Genomic DNA, 21,747 nt, shown 5'->3' on the forward strand with positions numbered 1-21,747 from the left:
TTAAACAGTCCTCAGTGAGGAGATTTGCACACAATCATGAGTGAAAGTTACTGTTTGATAATCATGCACTGAAAATTACTTGCTGTGCACGCACAGAAGAAAGTTTGTGAAATCTGAGTGCCTGACCTGGGAGAAGTCCTCAAGGTGCACTCCTTTTAATATGAATTTGTTGGTCTTATAGACTTCTGAAGTCTTTCATACACTTTTCAGCCTGTTACTAGCATTCAAAGCCAGATGGGACCATTGTGACCATCTGTTCTGACGTCCTGTGTAGCACAAGCCAGAGAGCTTCCACAAAATAATTTCTAGAGCAGAGCTTTTAGAAAAACATCCAATCTTGATTTTAAAATTGTCAGTGATGGAGAATCCACCATGTCCCTTGGTAAATTGTTCCAATGATTATTTACTCCCACTGTTAAAAATTTACACCTTATGCTGCCCTACATGGTTATATTCCCCTATATATATTTAAGATGTTTTTAAAAATTATACAGGTTTCAGCAGTTGAGGCAGTTTTAATTGCCTTTTCTGTCTTTAGTTTGTTCTTAAAAACTTAGGAAACATTTCTAAATGTATATGGTTCTCAAATGTAGTATGGGCCTCACCTACCTGTTCTGTTCCTTCATCTCCATCTGGAATATCAAGCCTCATGGGGGGCTCAAGTCTGAGGGCAGCTCCTGTTTCCTCTCTTCCTCTTATGTAGTTGACTCCTTGTCCCTGGGTCAAATCCTGCTCCTACTGAAGTCCAGGAGAGTTTTGGCATTGATTTCAGTTGGGCCAGGATTTCACCCTGGCCTCAGCTGCTTTTGCAGGCTGCTCTTTACAGTAAAAAGTCCAGACAAGGCAGCTGGAAACAACCGCACCAAAGTCCAAACGCACCAGCTGATCATGGACCATCAACAAGTGATCTGAAGATCACAGCTTGGGAACCGTGAACGTAAAACATAAAGTATGTGCAGGGCATCAGATAATACTGCTTTTGTATGGTGATTAATTTCAATTTGTTCTGAATCAGTATAAGTAAATCTCCATACACTCTTCTGTTTTTACTTTGTTGTACAGGTAGAGTTTGTAGTTCACCCTTCGGTGAATCCTAATGACCCCCTGGTAAAAAGTGCCATTGAGCAAGTGCGTTTCCGGATCTCCAACTCAAGCACAGCAAACAGGCAAGTACTGTCTACAGTTCAGTGACTCCAATATTTGCAGTCTGAGATTCCTGTAATTTCCATCCTGTTTGTTCATTTCCTTGTTGTGCCACCGTATCATGCATAGGGCTATTCTGCGTTATGTCCTTGAGTCTTGTTTTATTATTTATCTCTACATTTGTCTGTGGCACACCTGGGTGGGATAGCTGAGCCACTCACAAACAGTGATGAATTTTTTGAAGTATTGGCTTTGCTTTGTTTGGAGAAACTGAGGCACAGAAATTTGAGACTTGCTGAAGATCATGCAGGAAGTCTAATAGAGCCAGAAATAGAACGTGGATCTCTTGAATCCCAAGCCTTAACTCAAAGACTAATCTTGTAAGCCTGGCAGTTTTGATTTTTCAGCAGGTCTGTCTGGTATCAGCCTCACTTGCTCTAGCAAGTCTTAGGGACAGGCCCCAATTAGAAATCATATGTCTAAAGAATAGATTGTTGTAAAGAGGCATGTGAAGTCTGCTTTCTCTTTTTTGTTCGAAATTGAATGTCTCATGCCAGATATGCTTCACTAGCTCAATGGTTACCTGTGTCCTATTGTTTGAACACAGACAGCCTCCCCCTGATTGCTTCTTGCACATTTACAAAATCCAGACCAAGAGGATACTTGACAGCCTCTTGATTGCTTCCCTCCCTGGTCACATGTATTCAAACAGAGTCCAGCATGTGTCAGCGCATGAGGGCCACTGCTTCCTACACACACACCCTTCGGGGGTCATGAAATACCTGATGGCTTCCTGACTGATTCAGAAGTAGTAGGGAAAGGACATCTCCCCTGACTTCTTCTCCCGTCACCTGGGGACCACTTCCTCCACATACATGTTACTAGGAGTGGGGCCCTTCCTGCAAGCTTTCATGACACACCATTACCTAAGGGCTTTAGGTGACCCAGACTGTCAACTGAGGCTGGAGGTTTCCTCCTCAACACTTCTCACCCCTTGCATGGGGCGGACTGATTCCTGGTGCTTCTTTCCCATTCGAGACTCACATTCCATTTAGATAGCAGGCTCACACATCTGTTTAGTGAAGGAGTCATACTTCACAATCTTAATCATTCCTCGCTTACAGCTGTTGTCTCCTACAACATATGAAACTGTTACTATCCTTTGGAGAATCATAGCCTCAGGCAGCGGCACCTCTTGTTGCTCCTTGCACACTCTCCCCTTTTGAAGCTTCTAGCTGATGCTCTCTGTGTTTGGAGTGACTTCTCTCTTGTAGCAGTCATAAGGGGTTGTCCTGGTGGTATGGTGTTCTGTGCAGCCCACTCCATTGTCAATTCAGGGAAATCCTTTTGTTCTTTGTGAATAGACCCACATCCTTCACCAGGAGACCCCCCACTATTTGTCTCATGAGAGCAAACATGCAAAACCCTTTTCCTCAGTAATGATTTGCAAGGAGAGGAGTTAGTCTTGGTTTTGTATGAAGATTTTCTTGCAGAACAGTGACTGTCACCTTGGCTGGTGATTGTTTGCAGAATTAATTATATTAGTGCCTGTTTGACTTTACCAATGTACCAATTTTCCTGTGTGGTTTTTATATAGGATTAAAGTTCCCCAGACACCAACACCCCAAGAGCATTTAGAGGAAGATAGTCTGGGGCAAGAGACTGCTGCTGTATCAGGGGAAATGCAAGGAACCTCTCCCTCTAATGCTGAAAATAATGGTCGGGCAAGGAAAACTGATTTGAAAATGGGCATAATGCAGCTAAAAAATTATCACCCTGTTACAGGTAAAACTAACTTCTACTCGTCCGTCAAATAATTCAGACAACTGGAGAAATTTTTCCATTTCTCAGATACAGGGTTTGAGAGATCCTCACACTTAAGATTTGTGTCCTAGAGTGAAATTCAGGTGGGAACTTCCTAGGTTCAGTGTATCAAAGCCATTCGTAGTGAAATGTAGCCCGTGGTGCTCCAGTAGTTCCTATGTGATGTGACTGCAGTTGGGAAAATGTTCCCATAGGTGGCTATGCCCAGCTCTTCATCAGCAATTAAAAACCCCCTCTCCATCTACAATCACCAATAGGGATGCTAAAACTATAGCTCAGTTGGTCACTTTCTATAATATAGGGATTTTTTATGTAGCCTTTGCTACACATGCATACCATCTTGGAGTACTGTGTACTACTGTATGACAATGAAGTAGTACAGAAAAATATGCATTACAGCATACTAAAACAAGACTACAGTGAAGTAAAACAGTTCTAGGGAGTGCTGGCAACAACTCTTAAAGTTAGGATTGCCGAACGCTTTACAGAAATTTTTATTGAACTTTTCTGCATCATTATTAACAATTTTTTACCATCTCCATCTACTAATAGGCCCATACCATTAGGATTTCTTTTGTTCCTGGTCTACTTAAAAATTCCTCTTTGTTGTCCTGGGCCCTTCCAACCATGAATTTTAACCTGATGTCTTTTAACTTCCCTTATCAATTTTCTACACTTCATAACTTCTGATTTATATTGATGGCTGTCATCTTCTCCTTTTCTTTGTTATATATTACATTTTTATTTCTAATTGCTTCCTTCAGTTCCCATCTTAACCAGAATGGGCTTTTACACAATGTTCTTATTTGTGATTGTGGCTTTTTGGCTATCTGATAAACTCCTCTTAAACAGCTTTGAACTTTCATGCACGTTTGCGTGTCTAAATTTTTCCTCCCGATCAATTTAACTTGTAATTTCCCTCACTTTTAAGGAATTAGTCCTTTTATCTTTTTAATTTATTTTGTCTTTGCATTCAGTGGTTCATCTTCTTTTCTCTGCAGTTCCAGGACTTGGGCGTTCCCTTGGCTTTCTTCCCAAAATGCCTCGGTTAAGAATGGTCCACATTTTCCTCTGGTACCTAATTTATGGACATCCTTTAAATGGGCAGCAACAGAAAGCATGCTATGATGGTGATAAAAGAGGCAGTCCACAGGGACTGGACACAAACACAGCAGTACCTGAAACCCATCCAGGTGCATCAGGAGATGACGAGGAGGAGGCTGCACCAGAAACTACGTGCGTGGCGAATCATGAAGTTCCTGCACAGGAGTCTGAAGTGGATCTGTGTAATGAGACAGGTAAGAACTGGCTCCTCATCAGATCAGGACTGTGTCTACATGGAGGAATTCTTGGAGTGGTGGGCAAGGGGGGGAATCCTCGCCACTTTTAATGCCAGTTACTCAGTGAGCATGCTCCGAAATATTGTTTCAATTGCTTGTAACACCACTTCCTCAAAGCTTACTTAAGGCACTGACCCTCATTAAAGGATTGGTACTGCCATGTTTTAGAGTTTGACTTCAGCTGTGGATGCTGTAGTCATGATTAAAATGTGGGGCACATATTGGAAATGGAGAACATGTACTTTAGCGAACTCAAAAAAGGAGGTGGTTTGGACCTAAGGCTTTGGATTGTCCCATTATTCAATGCTGGGCATAAGCCAACAACTCACTGCCTGAGTATAGGAAGAAGATTCTCTTATGCGTAGGTTATTCCATAATTGCCCATGGCGGGGATTAGCGTGCCTCCCTCTGAAGCTTCTGGTACTGGACACTGGCAGAAACGGGATACTAGGCTAGGTGGACTGCTGCTTTAAGTCTGTATTGCAGTTCTTATGTTTGTTTACAATTGTAGACCTGGCTTCAGATTTCCAATACTTCACTGGTCCCCAGATAGGACTAATAATTTTGTTCCATCTGTGATTCTAAACCAGCATCCTTTCTCTAGTGTATGTGGATGATATTTCGTGGATGCGCTACGTCCCTCCTCTCCCAGTACATAGGGAATTTGGGTATGGCTGGGCTCTTGTTAGTGACGTTCTTCTTTGCCTACCTCTCTCCATCTTTGTTCAGATAGTGCAAGTCAGCTACAAGGTACTGTGCTTTTGTTTTGCAATTCATATCCTGTATGATATAATGTCCATTGTTATTAACAGTACTTTACAAAGCAGCAGACATGCTTAGTCAGTATTATCTGCTCTTAAGACTATATAATCAGTTTCAGCTGGTAATCCATAGAAATTTAACTTTAGTTTTTGCCAGTTTGATTCCGGAAGAAAATAATCAATCCAAGATGAACAGCACTCTAGTACTATTGATTCATAGGACAATAATTTGCATGTGACTTACTGAAGACTTCACAGAACCCTGCTTTTGCCTGGTAAAATGAATTAACTTGACTAATGATTAGCCACTTTGTATGCACTGGCAATTCATAGATTCCAAGGCCAAAAGGAACCATTGTGATTATCTAGCCCAGGGGTCGGCAACCTTCGGCACGCAGCCCATTAGGGTAATCCGCTGTCGGACCGCGAGACGTTTTGTTTATGTTGACCATCCCACAGGAATGGCCCCTCGCAGCTCCCAGTTGGACATGGTTTACCATTCCTGGCGTACCACAGCTCCCGTTGGCCATGGTTTACCGTTCCTGGCTTACCACAGCTCCCGTTGGCTGGGAACGGCAAACCATGGCCACTGGGAGCTGCCGGGGGCCGTGCCTGCAGATGGTCAATGTAAACAAAATGTCTTGCAGCCCACCATTGGATTACCCTGATGGGCTGCATGCTGAAGGTTGCCGACCCCTGATCTAGCCTGATCTCCTGTATAACATGTTCCAGAGAACTTCCCCAGACTAATTCCTAGAGATCTTTTACAAAAACATCCAATCTCTATTTAAAAATTGTCAGTGATGAAGAAGCTACCTCCACCATTGGTAAATTTTTCCATGGCTAATTGCCCTCACTGTTAAAAATGTATGCCTAATTTTGAGTCTGAATTTGTCTAGTTTCAACTTCCAACCAGCTACTGTATCTTGTTGTACCTTTTCTGGCTAGATTGAAGAGCCCACTGTTAAATATTTGTTCCATATGTAGGTACTTATAGACTGTAAGCAAGTCACCACTTAACCTTCTCTTTCTCAAGTTAAATAGCTTGAGCTCCCTGAATCTATCACTATATGGTATGGTTTCTAATCCTTTAATCAGTCTCATGGTTCTTCGCTGAATATCCTTCTTGGTGCTGATATTTATTATAAAAAAACCCAGATTCTGAAGGCAATTGTCACACTTAAGTGTGATACTTCAAAGACTAGTTAATCTCTAGTCAGTATTCTGATTAAATTTCAGTCAGTTTTCACATTTTGATAAACTTATTGTAAAATAATTTTTTTTAGGTGGATGGTCTTGAAGATTTTTTAAACAATCCTCTAAAAAAACATACCCTGATCAGATGTCTTCCGAGGTCAGTCCGACAGCAGCTTCTTTATAAGAGGCAAGTACCTGTGGTGGTGGGATATGTCAAACTAAGTGGCTGTGGGGAGGAAGTGGGGTTGTTGATTGTTCTCGCAAGGACTACACTGGGCAAACTCTTTGCCCAGAAGAACTTTATGCTCGAAAAGATGAAAAACACACCAAAAGGTGGGGGAGGAAGAAGACAGCAACATTCAGGTAAAGTGACTGGGGTCTGGGTAGGTTGTCCATGTTGTCAGAGAACGAACAAGTTTTTCACATCAATCAGGCCTTCGGGGGGAAGAATTGCGACAGGTGCTGATCTAATTCGTTCTAGGCTTATTGAGAATATCAGATGGTTCAGGGCATGTGGTCAGTGAAAGAGCAGTGCCAACTGGCTAGCACTCTGGCCTGGACAGTTCACCTCATGGCACTGTCTTCTCTCTTCCCAAAGGAGAACATCCTGATTTGGTAATTAACTCGTCCACCATGATGTGTCAGCAAACAGAGTGGCACAGAAAACTTTAAATCTGGAATTTCCTAAATTTTGGGTGCTTGATTTTACAACCATAATGTTTTTAATGTAAGTTCCTAAATTTTAATAAAAAGCAATTAGAGAGAACAGAAATTTCATCGTGTGGGACTGTATCAACCCACCACATGAGTCAGCAGGATTGGAACCTTTAGCTACATAGCACAGACTTCCATTTGAACTAATGGATTGGTGGTTGCACTAGGAGGCTGTTATCCTCTGTGAACCAGCCAGCAGAGGAGGATGAGACAGAGACAGACTTTGCCAGTGGGTGTCATAACAGTTTGCTACACAGCAGAGGAATGCTGAGACATGGGAATTTGGGTTCTGTTCTAAATTCTTGAGATTAACCGCTAATGGTTACAAGTCTTTTCCCCATCTCTGTCCCAAACCAGCCTATCTGCTTGTATCACACCCAGCCGGTCCCTCTGCTTGTCACCCTCTGCATTCTAGTCAGGCAGCTTCCTCTTTCTCTTCCATGCTTCCTGGGTACCAGCCTGGGAAGTATTGGGAGCACAGCAGAGACACTCTTCCTGCTCTCTGTTCTGGTGCTTGGCACCGTAGCAGTCCCCATGAGCTTGGAGGAGCAATTGCAGGGAATGTACTTCTTGGCTCCTGCAGACCTGAGTAGGAGCATGCTCAGGGCAGATGAAATCTTCAGAGATTTTTAACTGCCAGCCTCAAACAAATCTCTACCATGCATATGCAAAGTGTGGTGGGTTTTTTTCAGAGGCTTATAACTTGCCAAATTTGGGTGGGTATTCTTGGAAACACCAAAAAGCACCTTTCTGATCCCAGCAGCCCCTTCTGAGAAATTTAAAGTTCATGCTTCAACATTTGGAGACACTAGAGTGTTATATGACTACTTAATATGTCTGTTAAAATATGTTATTGCTCGTGCCTGTTTTTACAGTTTAGTGTAAATTAGTGACATGTATCACATGTTTAATTTATCATGAATTCAAAATGTAACACGTCCAACTATGTTGCAGGAGATACATCTTTTCAGTGGTGGAAAACCTGCAGAGGTTATGTTGCATGGGGCTGCTACAGTTTGGCCCAACTGAGAAATTCCAAGATAAAGATCAGGTAATTTATTTAAAATTTGAATATTACTCTACTTTTTGTTCTGATGATGATGATGATAAAATAAGAGTTCTTACATTTGCGATGAGCTTAAATATTTGACTCTGGGCTAAAATGCAACTGTGCAATTTTTAGTGAAATATTGGAAGTTTCATGGATAATTTCTGACCATTATTCTGGGACAAGACTTCACAGATATTGAGCCAGATTCCTACAAACTATATGCAGTGATGATCCAGAAGTCTCCAGAATGTCAGCACCCTGTCTGGAACTTACCAGGCTCTGATGGGTTGGATTACAGAAACCCCCTTTGGGACTGCCACCTGATGTGTTGAGACTACCCCGAGCCTGTTTCCCTTGGCAGCTTGGGACTTCAGTGCCCTGCCTGGTTTGAGCCAGACACGCTAGCCTGCTGCAAACACAGACCCAGGTCTGAACCACGTCCCCTAAAAGCTGCAGGCTTAACTGAAAACAGCTTAAGAAGGGTTCCTGTCTCCAACACTCAGATGCCCAGCTCCCAATGGGGTCCAAACCCTAAATAAATCCGTTTTACCCTGTATAAAGTTTATCCAGGGTAAACTCATCAATTGTTCACCCTCTATACCACTGATAGAGAGAGATGCACAGCTGTTTGCCCCCGCAGCTATTAATACATACTCTGGGTTAATTAGTAAAAAGTGATTTTATTTAATACAAAAAGTAGGATTTAAGTGGTTCCAAATACTAACAGACAGAACAAAGTGAATTACCAAGTAAAATAAAACAAAACATGCAAGTCTAAACCTAATACAATAAGAAAGTGATTACAGATGAAATCTCACCCTCAGAGATGCTCCAATAAGCTTCTTTTACAGACTAGGCTCCTTCTAGTCTGGGTCCAGCAATCGCTCACACCCCTGTGGTTACTGTCCTTTGTTCCAGTTTCTTTCAGGTAGCCTTTCGGGGTGGAGAGGCTATCTCTTGAGCCAGCTGAAGACAAAATGGAGGAGTCTCCCAGGGGCTTAAATAGATTTTCTCTACATGCATACAAATAGGATGAATATATTCAGTAGAACATAACCTTTGCAGAGATATGTTACACGGCATATGTAGCATAAAACATATTCCAGTTATGTCATATTTACATTCATAAGCATATTTCCATAAAGCATCACGGGGTGCAACGTCACACTGCCTGAACGTGTTTGCCTCCATTACTGGGAACTCGGGTGCCATGTAAATCCTGCATTGGGAGATGTGGCTTTTTGAAAACATAACTGTGAAAGGTGTCCCTTTGGGATTAAACACACTTATACAATCATTCATTACTGAATTAAAGACAATAGTTCTTGCATACACAGTGGACTACATAATCAGAGTAGAACAAACCAGTAAGAGGAATTCCAGGCATAAATAGTTTACTTCAGTAAAATTCTGACTTGAGCAGGTGATATATTCTACCACAACACAGTTGATAACAATCTCTGAAATTGTATTCCTGATCCTAGCCATTGGGTGATGATAGATTGTCTCTCTGTAGAACCCAGAATAGGTTCCCTAATCACAGAGTGAAGTGCCATCACTGGGCAAGATGACAACAATGTGCAAAGTGGTTGTTGCCAGTATGGGCCACTTGGAATAGATGGAGTTGTGTGTCCTGCTAAAATAGCCATTTCAGCAATTTTACTTACAGGTGTGAAACCTTGTGTATTTCACAGGTATTCGTCTATACGAAGAGAAATGCAGTGATTGTTGATACTACTATCTGTGACCCTCACTATAACCTGGCTCAAAGCAGTCGCCCATTTGAGAGACGTTTGTATGTTTTGAACACTATGCAGGACGTAGAAAACTTTTGGTTTGATTTGCAGTGTGTCTGCCTTAATACTCCATTAGGTATGGTATGATCCAGCATTCTCTGTCATTTCCACCTTCATCCTTTATATCCTTTGCTTCCCTTGCACTTTGCCATGAAGTAAGGCAGATTCGATCTTGTCACCTTTAACTTACTGTCTCTGAACCCCTATGGGCAAGTATCTGTCTGTTCTGCAGCTTATTGTCTAAGCTTTTGAAATATTAACCTTCTTGATCGATTTTTGTGATTAGCACTATTTGGAGTGTGTGTAATCTGAAACTGACTGGAAATCTCCAAATACGGGCAGGGGTTAAGGTGCAGCATGGAGCACAGTCAACAGTACAGGGCATGTTGCACTCCTGGCTTCTGCCCTTGGGGACCAGAAAACTTTAGGATTTGGTGTTTGTCCATCTCTTGCTACAGAGCTGAGAGCCAAGAATGAGACTCATGCAGGTTAATACCTTCAGAGCAGAGGTACAAGGCAAATTATTCACCCCCCACCTCCTTACAGGGCCTAGTTCGGTCCTTGCCAAGCAAACTAAAAAATACTTGTTGCCAACATGTTTTTATCATGATTTCCCTGGCTAGCATGGGCAGAGATCTTTTTTCTGAGAACCATGTTGTTAAACCTTCCATTAGATACTCTGACATAGCCCATAAGTACAAGTTCATCGAAGTAATAAGTATTACAGTTGTAAGCGGTTACAGTATTTTCGCAATCGGGGAGTGTCTTTTTGGTGGTGGTGGTGGGTTTTTTTTTAATAAAGGTAGAGTAGTGCACTAGCAATAATTGGTTAAAGAGCAAAAGCTTCTAAAACCAAAAGCAACTTTTTTTGTTTCTGTAACTTGAAAGCAGCCAAGCAGAATGATCCATTTGCAGTTTCATCCTCCTTTTTATATTGAAGCAGTTTTTTTCAGAAGGCATTAGACAACTTTGTGTAATTGAGCCGATGTCCATTTTGGCAGTGCTATAATTGTGCTGCTGCTCTCAGACTGTGTGCAGTAGTATATGTTTACCAGGCTGTCATAGATATAATGTACATCTGGCTCCCTGTAATATGGGGATTTGTGTACTGTGCCACCAACATAATGCTTTGGAAAGCTGTAGGGTTTTTAACAAATTGTCTGCTTGAGCCTTGAGGGAAAACAGCAAAACTATGTGTTAGGCTTCAGCTTATACTGAGCCTATGGGTCAGGTGCTCTCCTTCATTCAAGGCCCAGCCTGCTGTTCTGTCAGCACGAAGGGCCAAAACCCAAATGGATCTGGCCAGCTCAGAATTTCTCCCAGTGTGGGAGACCTCTCAGCTGGTACAGGTCCATCCTGCACTATTCCTCCAACCCCACCCCAGTGTAGGGGGCACATTGGATAGGAAGGTAGCATGGCTGCTTCACATTGAGTTCAAGCAATCCTAAACTGGCTGTCTCTTGAGGACTATTAGCAGTCCATTTTCCAAGGAACTACTCTAATCTCTGGGGTCTGTGCCCAGAGCATCAGTGTGCAGCATACTTCCTGATGGATACCACCACCACTCTCCTGTGCTAAGTAGATCTCTATGTTGGAATTTAAGGTCCAGGCCATGAGCCTCACAAGCAACTATGTTATGAAAGCAGCATGTTTGATACCTAAAGAAAGTGGTAGAGGGTGTTTCTGACTCTCTTAGCATTTCCGTTTCAGTGAAACATCTGTCCCACTCATTTGCCCAACTGTTTTGCCATGGTGGCAGCAAGCAGCCAGAAACGGGATTGGGGAGAGACTGGAACATAACTCTTCATACTGATAGTAACCGAAGTACATTTGTGTGTTTAGGAGTCGTCCGCCATCCTCGTGCAAAAAGAAGTAATCTTCAGGGTGAGGAGGCCAGCACCACATTGGATGTGCAGATGGAACAGGAGTCAGCAGTGGATAAGCATAATCTTGAACGAAAGTGTGCAATGGAGGAATACACCTCGTATGTCTCTTTCCAGCTTTCTGTGTCACTGAGTAGATGGATTATTAAGAACAGAACAGTTCATTTTAAGAGTATTATACTGATAGTAAAAAGAAAAGTAGTACTTGTGGCACCTTAGAGACTAACAAATCTTTTGAGCATAAGCTTTCGTGGGCTACAGCTCACTTCATCAGATGCAGTCAGTGGAAGTTAGCATCGTAATACTTAATCTGGTATGTCTTTCTGTTTTAGAGTCCATCTAACCAATAGGGAAGATAGTTGATCAGTCCTGTGTTTTCAGTTAGCAGACTAGTTTAAAGACCGGGTGGTGGTGAAGTGACCAGTGAGAAAACTGGGCTCAAATTTCCTCCTGTATCCAACAGCAAGGAGTGTTGTTGAAGACTTTTGGATGATGTTTAAGAAGCATCACTGTGGCAGTGCTAATGTTTGAAGATTCTCTGTGTCCACCCTTTATATAATCCTGTGTAGTGCTTTGCTTCACCATGACTAGACCTTCAAAAACTGCCTGGAGACATTTTCCTAATTCAGTCCTTTGATTAGTATGAGCCCATTGTTATGTATGCAGTAATGTCAGTAACTGCACACATGCTGCATTGGGATATATAGGTAGAACACCCATCAGCATTAATGAAAGTCACACTTCGAGCTATATGCTCTTTTTAAAAAAAAAAATTATATATATACAGGTGAAGGGTTAACCTTCTGCTCTGCTGTAATAAAGAAACCCCAGAGTCTGTTATAGATCAGTCAGTGTTTCCAAAAAGTTGAATACTGTGGTTGGGTTTTACAAAAGTACCTAAGTTACATGAAGGTCAATGGAATTTTTGCTTTTCAGTCAGGTGTTTTTGTAAATCGCACCCTATGCATTTTAAGTTAGTAGCAGTACTTTTCTGCTGCATTTGGGGAACCTGATTCCAGTGAACCGTGTTGCCAGACTGAATTTTTCATTTCCTCTATCTAGCTCCTTAAGTGGTCCCCATCACAATACTGTCTGATAGCCTATTAAAAATTTATCTCTGCCTAGTTATGACTTGTAATTATGCTCGAGCCGATTGTGACAGCATAGTTAAGGCTGACGCTTAACAGGAATTTTAAACCTTCAACAAAAAATTCATAAAATAATCTGGTCTAATATTTGAGTTTTTCATAGTGGGTAGATGAAAAATGGAGTGATATAAAGAGAATCACAAGTTCTAAAATGACCACTTTTTGACATTTGAACTGGATTGTCTTATCTTTTGTTTTAAGACCTTCTTGCAATAAATCTGAAACTCTCATGCCTTGTGCCATGTGTAGCTTCACACGAGCTCATTAATAAGTAGCAGTCATGTGAAGTAGTAGTTTTTAATCTCATGATTCATAACTTTTTCTTTGTAAATGAAAAACTTGCCAAGATAAATACTGTGTATTTAGGAGTGGCAATATTGCTACGCTGTAGTGTCACATACTGCCTTCTTCAACATCATATCTAAGTCCTCCCCATAGTGTATTAAGCAGTGTGAAAAACATCTGTCCTGTTTCTCTCACTCATCCTCTCCCTTAGACTTCTGCAAGGCATTTGACTTGGTACCACATTACATTTTGAATAAAAAAACTAGGAAGATATAAAATTAACATGGCGCACATTAAATGGATTAAAAGCTGGCTAACTGATAGGTCTTAGAATGTAATTGTGAATGGGGGATCGTCATGCTGGTATGTTTCTAGTGGGGTCCCACAGGGATTGGCTCTTGGCCCTATGCTATTTACCATTTTTATCAATGACTTGAAAGAAAACACACACTAATCACTGATGAAGTTTGCAAATGACACAAACAATGTGGGGGGGGGGGAGGTCGGTTAATGATCAAGATGATAAAACTGATACAGAGCAATTTGGATCACTTGGTAATCTGTGTGCAAGCACACATTATGCATTTTAATATGGTTAAATGAAAATGTATACATCTCAGAAAAAAAGAATGCAGGGCCATACGTACAGGATGAGGGACACTATTCTGGGAAGTAGTGAATCTGAAAAGATCTGGCTATCGTGGTGGATAATCAGCTAAATATGAGCTCCCAGTGTGACACTGTGGACAAAAGGGCTAATGCGATCCTTGGATGCATAAATTGGAATCTTGAGTAGGACCAGAGAGATTATTTTATCTGTGTTTTTGACACTGAGGTGTCAACAGCTGGAATGCTGTGTCCAGTTCTGGAGTCCACAATTCAGGAAGGGTGTTGCTAAATTGCAGACAGTTCAGAGAAGAGACATGAGACTAATTAAAGGGTGAGAAACCATGTCTTCTAGTTCCATGAGTCTATTACTATATCTATTTAGCTTAAGAAAGAGAAAGTTAAGGGGTGACTTCATTACAGTTGATAAGTACCTACATAGGGAACAAATATTTGATGATGGACTCTTCACCCTACCTGACAAAGGTATAACAAGATTGAGTGGCTGGAAGTTTAAGTTAGACTAATTCAGACTGAAAGTAAAGCATAGACTTTTAGCAGTGAGGGAGATTAACTATTGGAACAATTGATAAGTAGATTCTCCATCACTGGCAACTTTTTAATCAAGATTAGATTTCTAAAAGATATGTTATAGTTCAAACAGGAATTAGGCCAGAGAACTTCCCTGACTTGTATTGTGCAGGAGGTCAGAGCAGAGTGAGCCTTTCTGGTCTTATACACTCTGAACTGTGTGTTTAGTGAAGTGTTTTGATTTTTTGGTAGAGTGTTGTTTGTTTTAGTGCAGATGCTGCTTTGTGTTAGAGAAAGCAGGTTGAAGAACTACATCTTTCACTTGGAGCAGAAGATGGTGAGGTCTTTAATTCCCGTGGGAGCTCATGCCCCCCAAAAAGTTCTGTCTCCTGCACACCCTCTCAGGGAAACCTCCATCACCCTTGACTCAGAGTGAGACCCATTAAATTCCTCTGTAAACCTAAACGAAAGTTCCTTGCACTGGCAGCCAGGAGCCTATGAGTTCAAATCTCAGCTTTAATGACTGATGTCTTTATTTCCATGCATCTCATCACCTTTACTATTGACCACGTCCATGAGCCTGAAATTCAGAAGGTAATCAAGTGTGAGCCACTGCCAGCTCCATTTTACAGATAAAGCTGTGTTCTTTTAGGCCTTTGTGCTATCTCAATTAAAAATTCTTTTAGCTGAATTTCATCTTGGCAAACTTTATCTCCAGTTGGGTGGCACAGATGTTAGTAAGAGCAGAATTATGTCCTGCAGTTTAATCTAAGTTAACAGTTCTGCAGTCTCTTTGGTTGCAATTTCTAATATTCAGTTCTTTTCTCTAAAATTGAAAAGTCAGTTCACTGGATCCTGAGTACCTAGTCTGAGTAGAAAAGCTGACATTGTGGCCAACTTTTTGGTGTGAGCAATGGAGTGTGCGCCTTTTCCTGCAGTTTTGCACCAACTCATTAGCTGTTGAGGTGTACACAAAGTCGTCTAGCAAATGTCTTGTCAGCTATTCTTACAAGTCTGTTACTATGTATTTTGTTTCTTTTCCTCAGAGGAAGTCGAGAGGTGGTGGATGATGGATGCATTCCCGGGGATGGGATGGGAGCTGGGGGTCTGGATTCCAGCTTTTATGGACATTTAAAACGCAATTGGATATGGACAAGCTATATCATTAATAAAACTAGGAAGGTAAGGATTTTTAAATGGATTTATTATATAGAAATGGCTTGACTTTATTTAAACTTTTAACTTCTAGTATTTTTAAGAGTTGTTGAAATATTAATAGAAATGTTTGCTACTCTAGTTGTGTGCATTCCCAAGGACACATAACCTTGTAAGGTTTTTCCTTATCAAGGCATCTTTATAAAAACATGAAAGGTAGCAGATGGTAAATGAATAGTTACCCTGGTGAATTTTGATATTCAGTGGATGGAAAATTTGTCTGAATTGTGAAATGCAGTCTGAGTTATGGTTCCCTTCAGTACATGTGCTTTACTGAGATTTGCTTTAACGGCACATTCGGCCAAAGGAGAATTCACTACCCAAACACATAATTAATATGAAGGTAAAAGGTTGCTGAATAGTGCTTTGTACACTTCCAGAACATGGAATTTGGTGGCTGAACATTGAAACCTCCAAAAAGCATTAAATGCACACAACAAACATTAGAAAATCTGTCAGTACAGGATAATGCCTCCCATGCCATTCTCCCATCTGACCTTAACTCTGCCCCCTGTGAGTGCAGCCCTCCGGAGTCCCTGGGGGATATCACAGTACTGTACAGCTCTTTCAAGATATGAAGGTTAGGGAAGAAAAGAACAGTGTTCCAGGGGGAGAGGAGGAGGAGTGTAAGGTGTTCAAAAGCCTCTGATCCCTTGCTGAGACTCTTTTCTCAGTTATGTCTGTCAGCCCACCACATATACTGCCCGTATTAATGGTGCAGCACAGAGGGTCCATGGAAGTGTGCAAATAAGAGTACAGATTTGGAGTTGTAGTGGCCACACAGAAAACGGAAGATATTGTTGGGAATGGCTAAAGTTCTGCTTTATTGCTATTTCCATGGGGTTAGAGATATGGTTAGGTGGAGTGGTAGGGTGGATGGAGTGCATTTCCTGGTTTTCTAATGTTTGTGTTTTGTGTGTATTTCCTGCTTCTTGGAAATTCATATGGCGTTTAGAGCACTTTGAAAAGAAGTGTTATAGAGAAATTGCTGCTCAGTCTTAACTATGATACAGCCTTAGAGCACCCCTACCATAAATTCCTTAAATTCTTAGTTCCTCTCTACTTTTCCTCCACAAATTTTTACTTGACGGAATTAGTATGAAGTTCAGAACTTCCAACAGTGGTGGTGGTTTCAGTACAACTTTAGAAATGTTTTTAAACTATCCATATATTTAGTGGTGATCGCGTTACTAGATCAACCTTGACTCATGTCAGGAGACTTTCTACTGCTTATATTAAAAATCTCTTTCTGAAAACTATCCAGAACACATTCTTCTCTCAGAAATATCTTGAATTTATTAATATTAGAGTGTGTACTCCTTGATGCTTACATCTTGTCTTGGTGGATGTTCTGTTGCTTTTAGGAAAGTGCCGTTCCTGAAAATGGACTTACAGTGAGACTCCAGACTTTCTTAACAAAACACCCCCTTCCACTCAGTACTGGAGGTAACATAATGGTGCATATAAAATATGTAATTGCGTTAGAACTATGATCCTCTTTCTCAAACCCACAGTGATGATGTGAGTTCTTCACACCCCTCCTATAATATGAGCTATTCTAGGTCATTACTGAAACAGTGAAAACTTTATTTCCTATTTCTGGATGACTGTGACAGAATTTGGTCATTTGTACTTCATCCTGGAGAGTCTAAGGCCTAGTCAACACTGGGGGGGGATCGATCTAAGATACGCAACTTCAGCTACGAAAACAGTGTAGCTGAAGTCGACGTATCTTAGATTGACTTAGAATCACTTACTTTGCGTCCTTGCGGCGCGGGATCGACGGCTGCCGCTCCTCCGTCGACTCTGCTTCCACCTCTTGCAGTGGTGGAGTTCCGGAGTTGACAGCAGAGCGATAGGGGATCGATTTATCGCGTCTACACTAGACGCAATAAATCGATCCCCGATAGATCGATCACTACCTGCCAATCCAGCAGGTAGTGTAGACGTGGCCTCAGAAGCACATCTTGCAGAAAGGCCAGACAGACACACATTCTACATGACTGACAAGCCAGAAGCTTTTTCAGATCTTTCTACTGTAGCCATAATTATATCAGGCGTCTTATACTTCCAACTGTGATGTAGAATATAAAACAATTTTCACATTTTCATACTTTCCCAAAACATCAGTCTTTTTGGCTGAATTTTTTTTCCTTATTGAGGTGCCTCTGCTTAGTTTAAAGAATATTGCTTTTTTGTTTTAAGCCAAAGTTAGAAGTTTTTGAAAATGTATTACTAAAGAAACAAAAAGAAAAGTAGTACTTGTGGCACCTTGGAGACTAACAAATTTATTTGAGCATAAGATTTTCTGAGCTACAGCTCACTTCATCGGATGCTGTAGCTCACGAAAGCTTATGCTCAAATAAATTTGTTAGTCTCTAAGGTGCCACAAGTCCTCCTTTTCTTTTTGCAAATACAGACTAACACGGCTGCTACTCTGAAACCTGTAAGTATGAACAGTAGACTCTTTAGTCAATCTATAGACAAGTGGTAAAATGCAATTAGCACGCTTTTAAAATTGATGAATTTTGATGAAAATGATGGGGCCTGATGAATTTAAATATTCAAAACTTTAAAACCTGCCCAAGTCCCAAGTTTTCATCATACTTGTCTTGATTTGTAGAGCTCATTGAAATGTATAAACTGCAAGCCATGTTTGAAGAGAATCTGTGTAGCCTGAGTGTTTTTATTATTAACTTTTTAAAGTGGAAGTGGAATCTTTTTATTTAACACTAACTTGAGATAAGGTGGCTCACTTGCTGACTTCAAAAATGAGTAACTTTGAAACTGTCAAACCATTTTCTTCAAATTTGGTTTTATTTTAATTCCCAGTAAGTTGGAAGAAATTAAATGCAATAGAGCTACAGTAATATTAAGATTGCATAGTAAAGCACCACAGTAAGGAAATGTGAAACCTAAAGTTGAATGTAAAACTTTAACTGCCCTCTTGATTTACGTGTGCATCGCATTGCAGTCTTCAACTACATGATCATATGTTTCCTTAGGGATACGGATATCTAAACCTGGGGAAAATCCTATTGTTACGTTGTCTTTGAGAAATAATACATGATTACATGACTACACTGATAATGTAGATACACGAGGGGACAGAGTTTGGGTGGTATATTCTCATGTAACTTCGTATTTCGACTTTTGATGGCTTAACATTGCATTGCATATTTTGCTATAAAATTCCACTGATGTAAATGTACTTCTTTGTAGGTAGTAAAATAAACATTTTGGGGAATGCAAGGGAAGGTGCAAAGTCCCCTGTACAGAAGGAGGAATGTATTGAGATTGATAAAGAAGCAACTCTGAACAGAACCAAGAGAGTAAGGGGTGGAAAAAGCCAGAAACGTAAGAGGCTTAAGAAAGACACTGGGAAGAAGACAAAGAAGACAAAGAGAGGTAAACAAGTAGTATGCTTGTCAGTAAGAGAAGCTTTGTTTTGAGCAGTCTACTTGCTGTGGCATCACTTCAGAGGAGCTGTGGTGACTGTGAGGTTTCCTGTAACCAAAAGCTTTCATTGGCCACTTCCTTGGGTTGCCCTCCTGGTGAACAGAAAGCTGTCAGTGCCATAGGGCTATGTGCTGGCTTTGGGGAAGCATAGCAGCATGCTGGAACACTGTCCTTTAGCTGCATGCGCTTACAGATTTGTATCGCCATTCATACTAGCTGCAGAATCACAGATCCCAGTCTGGGCCCCATTGGCCATTGCTGTGGTTGCACCACAGAGCTCTCTCCCATGGAGAGCCACAGGGCGGTCAGTTTGCTTTCTGTAGAAATCATTTCCTGGCTTCTGGCCTTCACTCTTCCTGTCACACTCCTTCTCCCTCCTCCCCACATTGTGGGCATTACCAACCCTTCTTCCACTGACTTTCATGGCCTTTACTTTCTTACCCACTGTTGTCTCAGTGTCTCCTCCCCTGCCTGCACTTTTTCATTCTCACAAACCTTCCAACCCCTGTCTTTGCTGCCTCCTTCCTCCCTGCACGCCTTCCTCCTCTTCTTCCTTTCCCTCCTACTCCCTGGAATCTTAATTCTTTTTTATAAACTTGCCTTGATACGCCACATATTTCCCTCTAAGTCTGTGCTCTCTCCTTCCTATCCTGAAGGTTATGCTGGTGACACCAGGCTCCTCTCTGAAAACCACTCTATCCAGCTCTTCTCTCCCTTTCCATTTGAGTGGCTGTTATCTGAAGCCCCTCATGCCCCCAGCCAAAGTTCCCTCTACTTTTTTACATCCATGTGAGGAATGAATTTTGTTATGTGCACCAATATGGAGGTGATGTGGGGCTGAGGGATCTGGACTGTGGAAGGGGGCTCAGGGCTAGGGCAGAGAGTTAGAGTACAGGGGGGTGCAGGCTCTGGAGTGGGGCCAGGGATGAGGGGCTTTGGGTGCCTCAGGGCTGGGGCAGAGGGTTGGGATGAGGGCTTTGACTAGGTGTGTGCGCTCTGAGGTGGGGCCAGGGATGAGGGGTTTGGGGTGCAGGCTGCCCCAGGGCTGCGGCAAGGAGTGAGGACTCCCCCACAGCCCTTTCTCGCTGCAGCATCCCGGGGCCTTGGGAGAGGTGCCTTTCTCTGGCTGCGGCAGCTCTGGGGCCAGGGGAGAGGCGCCTCTCCAGTCCAGGCCCTATGGCTGTGCGCCTGCATGACCCTTGATAGCCTGCTGTGCGGCCATGCAGCTTAAAGGGAACTTAACCCCCATCTCCTCTTGCTGATTGCTGCCTGGCTCTATATCTCCTACCTTTCTCAGGAATTTCCTAGTGCTGACCAGTCTGACTTCATTACCTCTCATTTCCCCTCAACATCCTACTTTGACAGCTTTGGGGTGTCTCTTCCACACTATCTCATTACTTTCTTGGACTTTTGGTCTTTAATAACCTCTCTTTCTGATGTCTCCATCTCTGAATTCTGCCTCTCCAACCATTACTTCCTTTTTGAATATCTCATGTTCTGGCTTCTCTGCTGCATTCAGCCCCCACCTTTCCATCTGACATCCCTCCCCTTATTAGCTCCGTGGTCTCTACTTTCAGCTCCCCTGTGTCCTATGCTAATGAGACCACTGTCCACCCCTTGGATTTCCAGGCAAAGTTGTTCGCATCGCTGTTTGTGCTTTGTTGAGCCCCTTTGGAAAAGGCCACCAGACTGTGCTGACACACAACATTAAATTGATTTGACTCTTCCTTTCTAATCCTGCTGACTACTTCCTTTCTAATCCTGCTGACTACTTCTCCCTTGTCCTCTTTCACCTCTTCTCTGCTCATCATCATGCCAGTATTTTTCCAAAACACTGGCACTGTGAAATAGGAGCTCGACTTCACCTCAACAATGCTAATCTCAGTCTCATTGTTTTAAAACCCCTCAACCTTCCTCTTTTTTGTCATCCTTCACTCCCCCCCTTCTACTCCCCCCTTATTATTATTATGTATGTTACAGTAACACTTACAGATCCCATTCTGCTAGGCATTCTACACACACATAGTAAAAGACAATTTCTGTCCCAAAGCATTTATCTTCAAGACAGACAAAGGTTGGGGAAACGGGCATAAAGCAGTCAAGAGACTTGTCCAAGGTCACAGAACAGGTCAGTGGCAGCGCCAGGAATTAATCATCATCTAGAGGTGGATGTGATGAGGCCCTTCATCACTGAAATTCTTAACTTTGTCAGACAAATTATTTACAATTAGATGTTCAATCAGACTTCTCAGTTTGAGCTTCTGGAATGGGGACACTTTCCTGAGCACCTTGTACGTAGTGGGCACCTCAAATAATAAATAATAGAAGTCATGTTTTGGGAGCAGGCAGAAATACTGCGCAGACTAAGTCACTTAGTCTCTCTGTGCCTCTGTTCTCTGCCTATAAAATAAGGCTAGTGCTTTCATTTTCCCACCTTTTGTCTGTCTTGCCTGTTTAGACTGTAAACTGTTCAGCACTAGGACTATATGTTTATACTGTACTTAGCACAATGAGCCTCCAGGCTCAGCTGGAGCCTCTAGCTATTAGCATAATACAATTCAATAAGAATAAAGGCCTTGCTACAAACACTGTTAGTATAATTGTCTCTCTTTGGGTTTGTGTTTAGAGGAGTCTGTAGAAAAAAATAAAAAGCTGCGCTACCATGATGAGGCTGACCAGAGCGCCCTGCTGAGAATGACGCGCCTGCGTGTCACCTGGACTGTGCAAGAAGACAGCCTGCTCATGCTATGTCGAATTGCCAGTAATGTGCTAAACACAAAGGTGCTCACTTCTT

General features: G+C 41.9%; 1 protein-coding gene across 4 annotated transcripts in view; it reads left to right on the forward strand.

Moving 5' to 3' along the window:
* Positions 1–21,747, forward strand: part of GTF3C1 (general transcription factor IIIC subunit 1) — an 83,945-nt gene that overhangs the window by 33,044 nt on the left and 29,154 nt on the right. For all 4 annotated transcript variants that reach the window (XM_048865740.2, XM_048865742.2, XM_048865741.2 and 1 more), the window contains 12 exons: positions 1,063–1,166; positions 2,741–2,928; positions 3,969–4,265; positions 4,912–5,057; positions 6,355–6,452; positions 7,934–8,030; positions 9,725–9,902; positions 11,669–11,810; positions 15,326–15,461; positions 16,859–16,940; positions 18,717–18,902; positions 21,580–21,734. In XM_048865740.2, coding sequence (XP_048721697.1) covers positions 1,063–1,166; positions 2,741–2,928; positions 3,969–4,265; positions 4,912–5,057; positions 6,355–6,452; positions 7,934–8,030; positions 9,725–9,902; positions 11,669–11,810; positions 15,326–15,461; positions 16,859–16,940; positions 18,717–18,902; positions 21,580–21,734 — 1,809 coding nt within the window. The remainder of the gene's footprint in view (positions 1–1,062; positions 1,167–2,740; positions 2,929–3,968; positions 4,266–4,911; positions 5,058–6,354; positions 6,453–7,933; positions 8,031–9,724; positions 9,903–11,668; positions 11,811–15,325; positions 15,462–16,858; positions 16,941–18,716; positions 18,903–21,579; positions 21,735–21,747) is intronic.

Source organism: Caretta caretta, chromosome 10, assembly GCF_965140235.1.
Source record: "Caretta caretta isolate rCarCar2 chromosome 10, rCarCar1.hap1, whole genome shotgun sequence".
Classification (NCBI taxonomy): Eukaryota; Metazoa; Chordata; order Testudines; family Cheloniidae; genus Caretta; species Caretta caretta.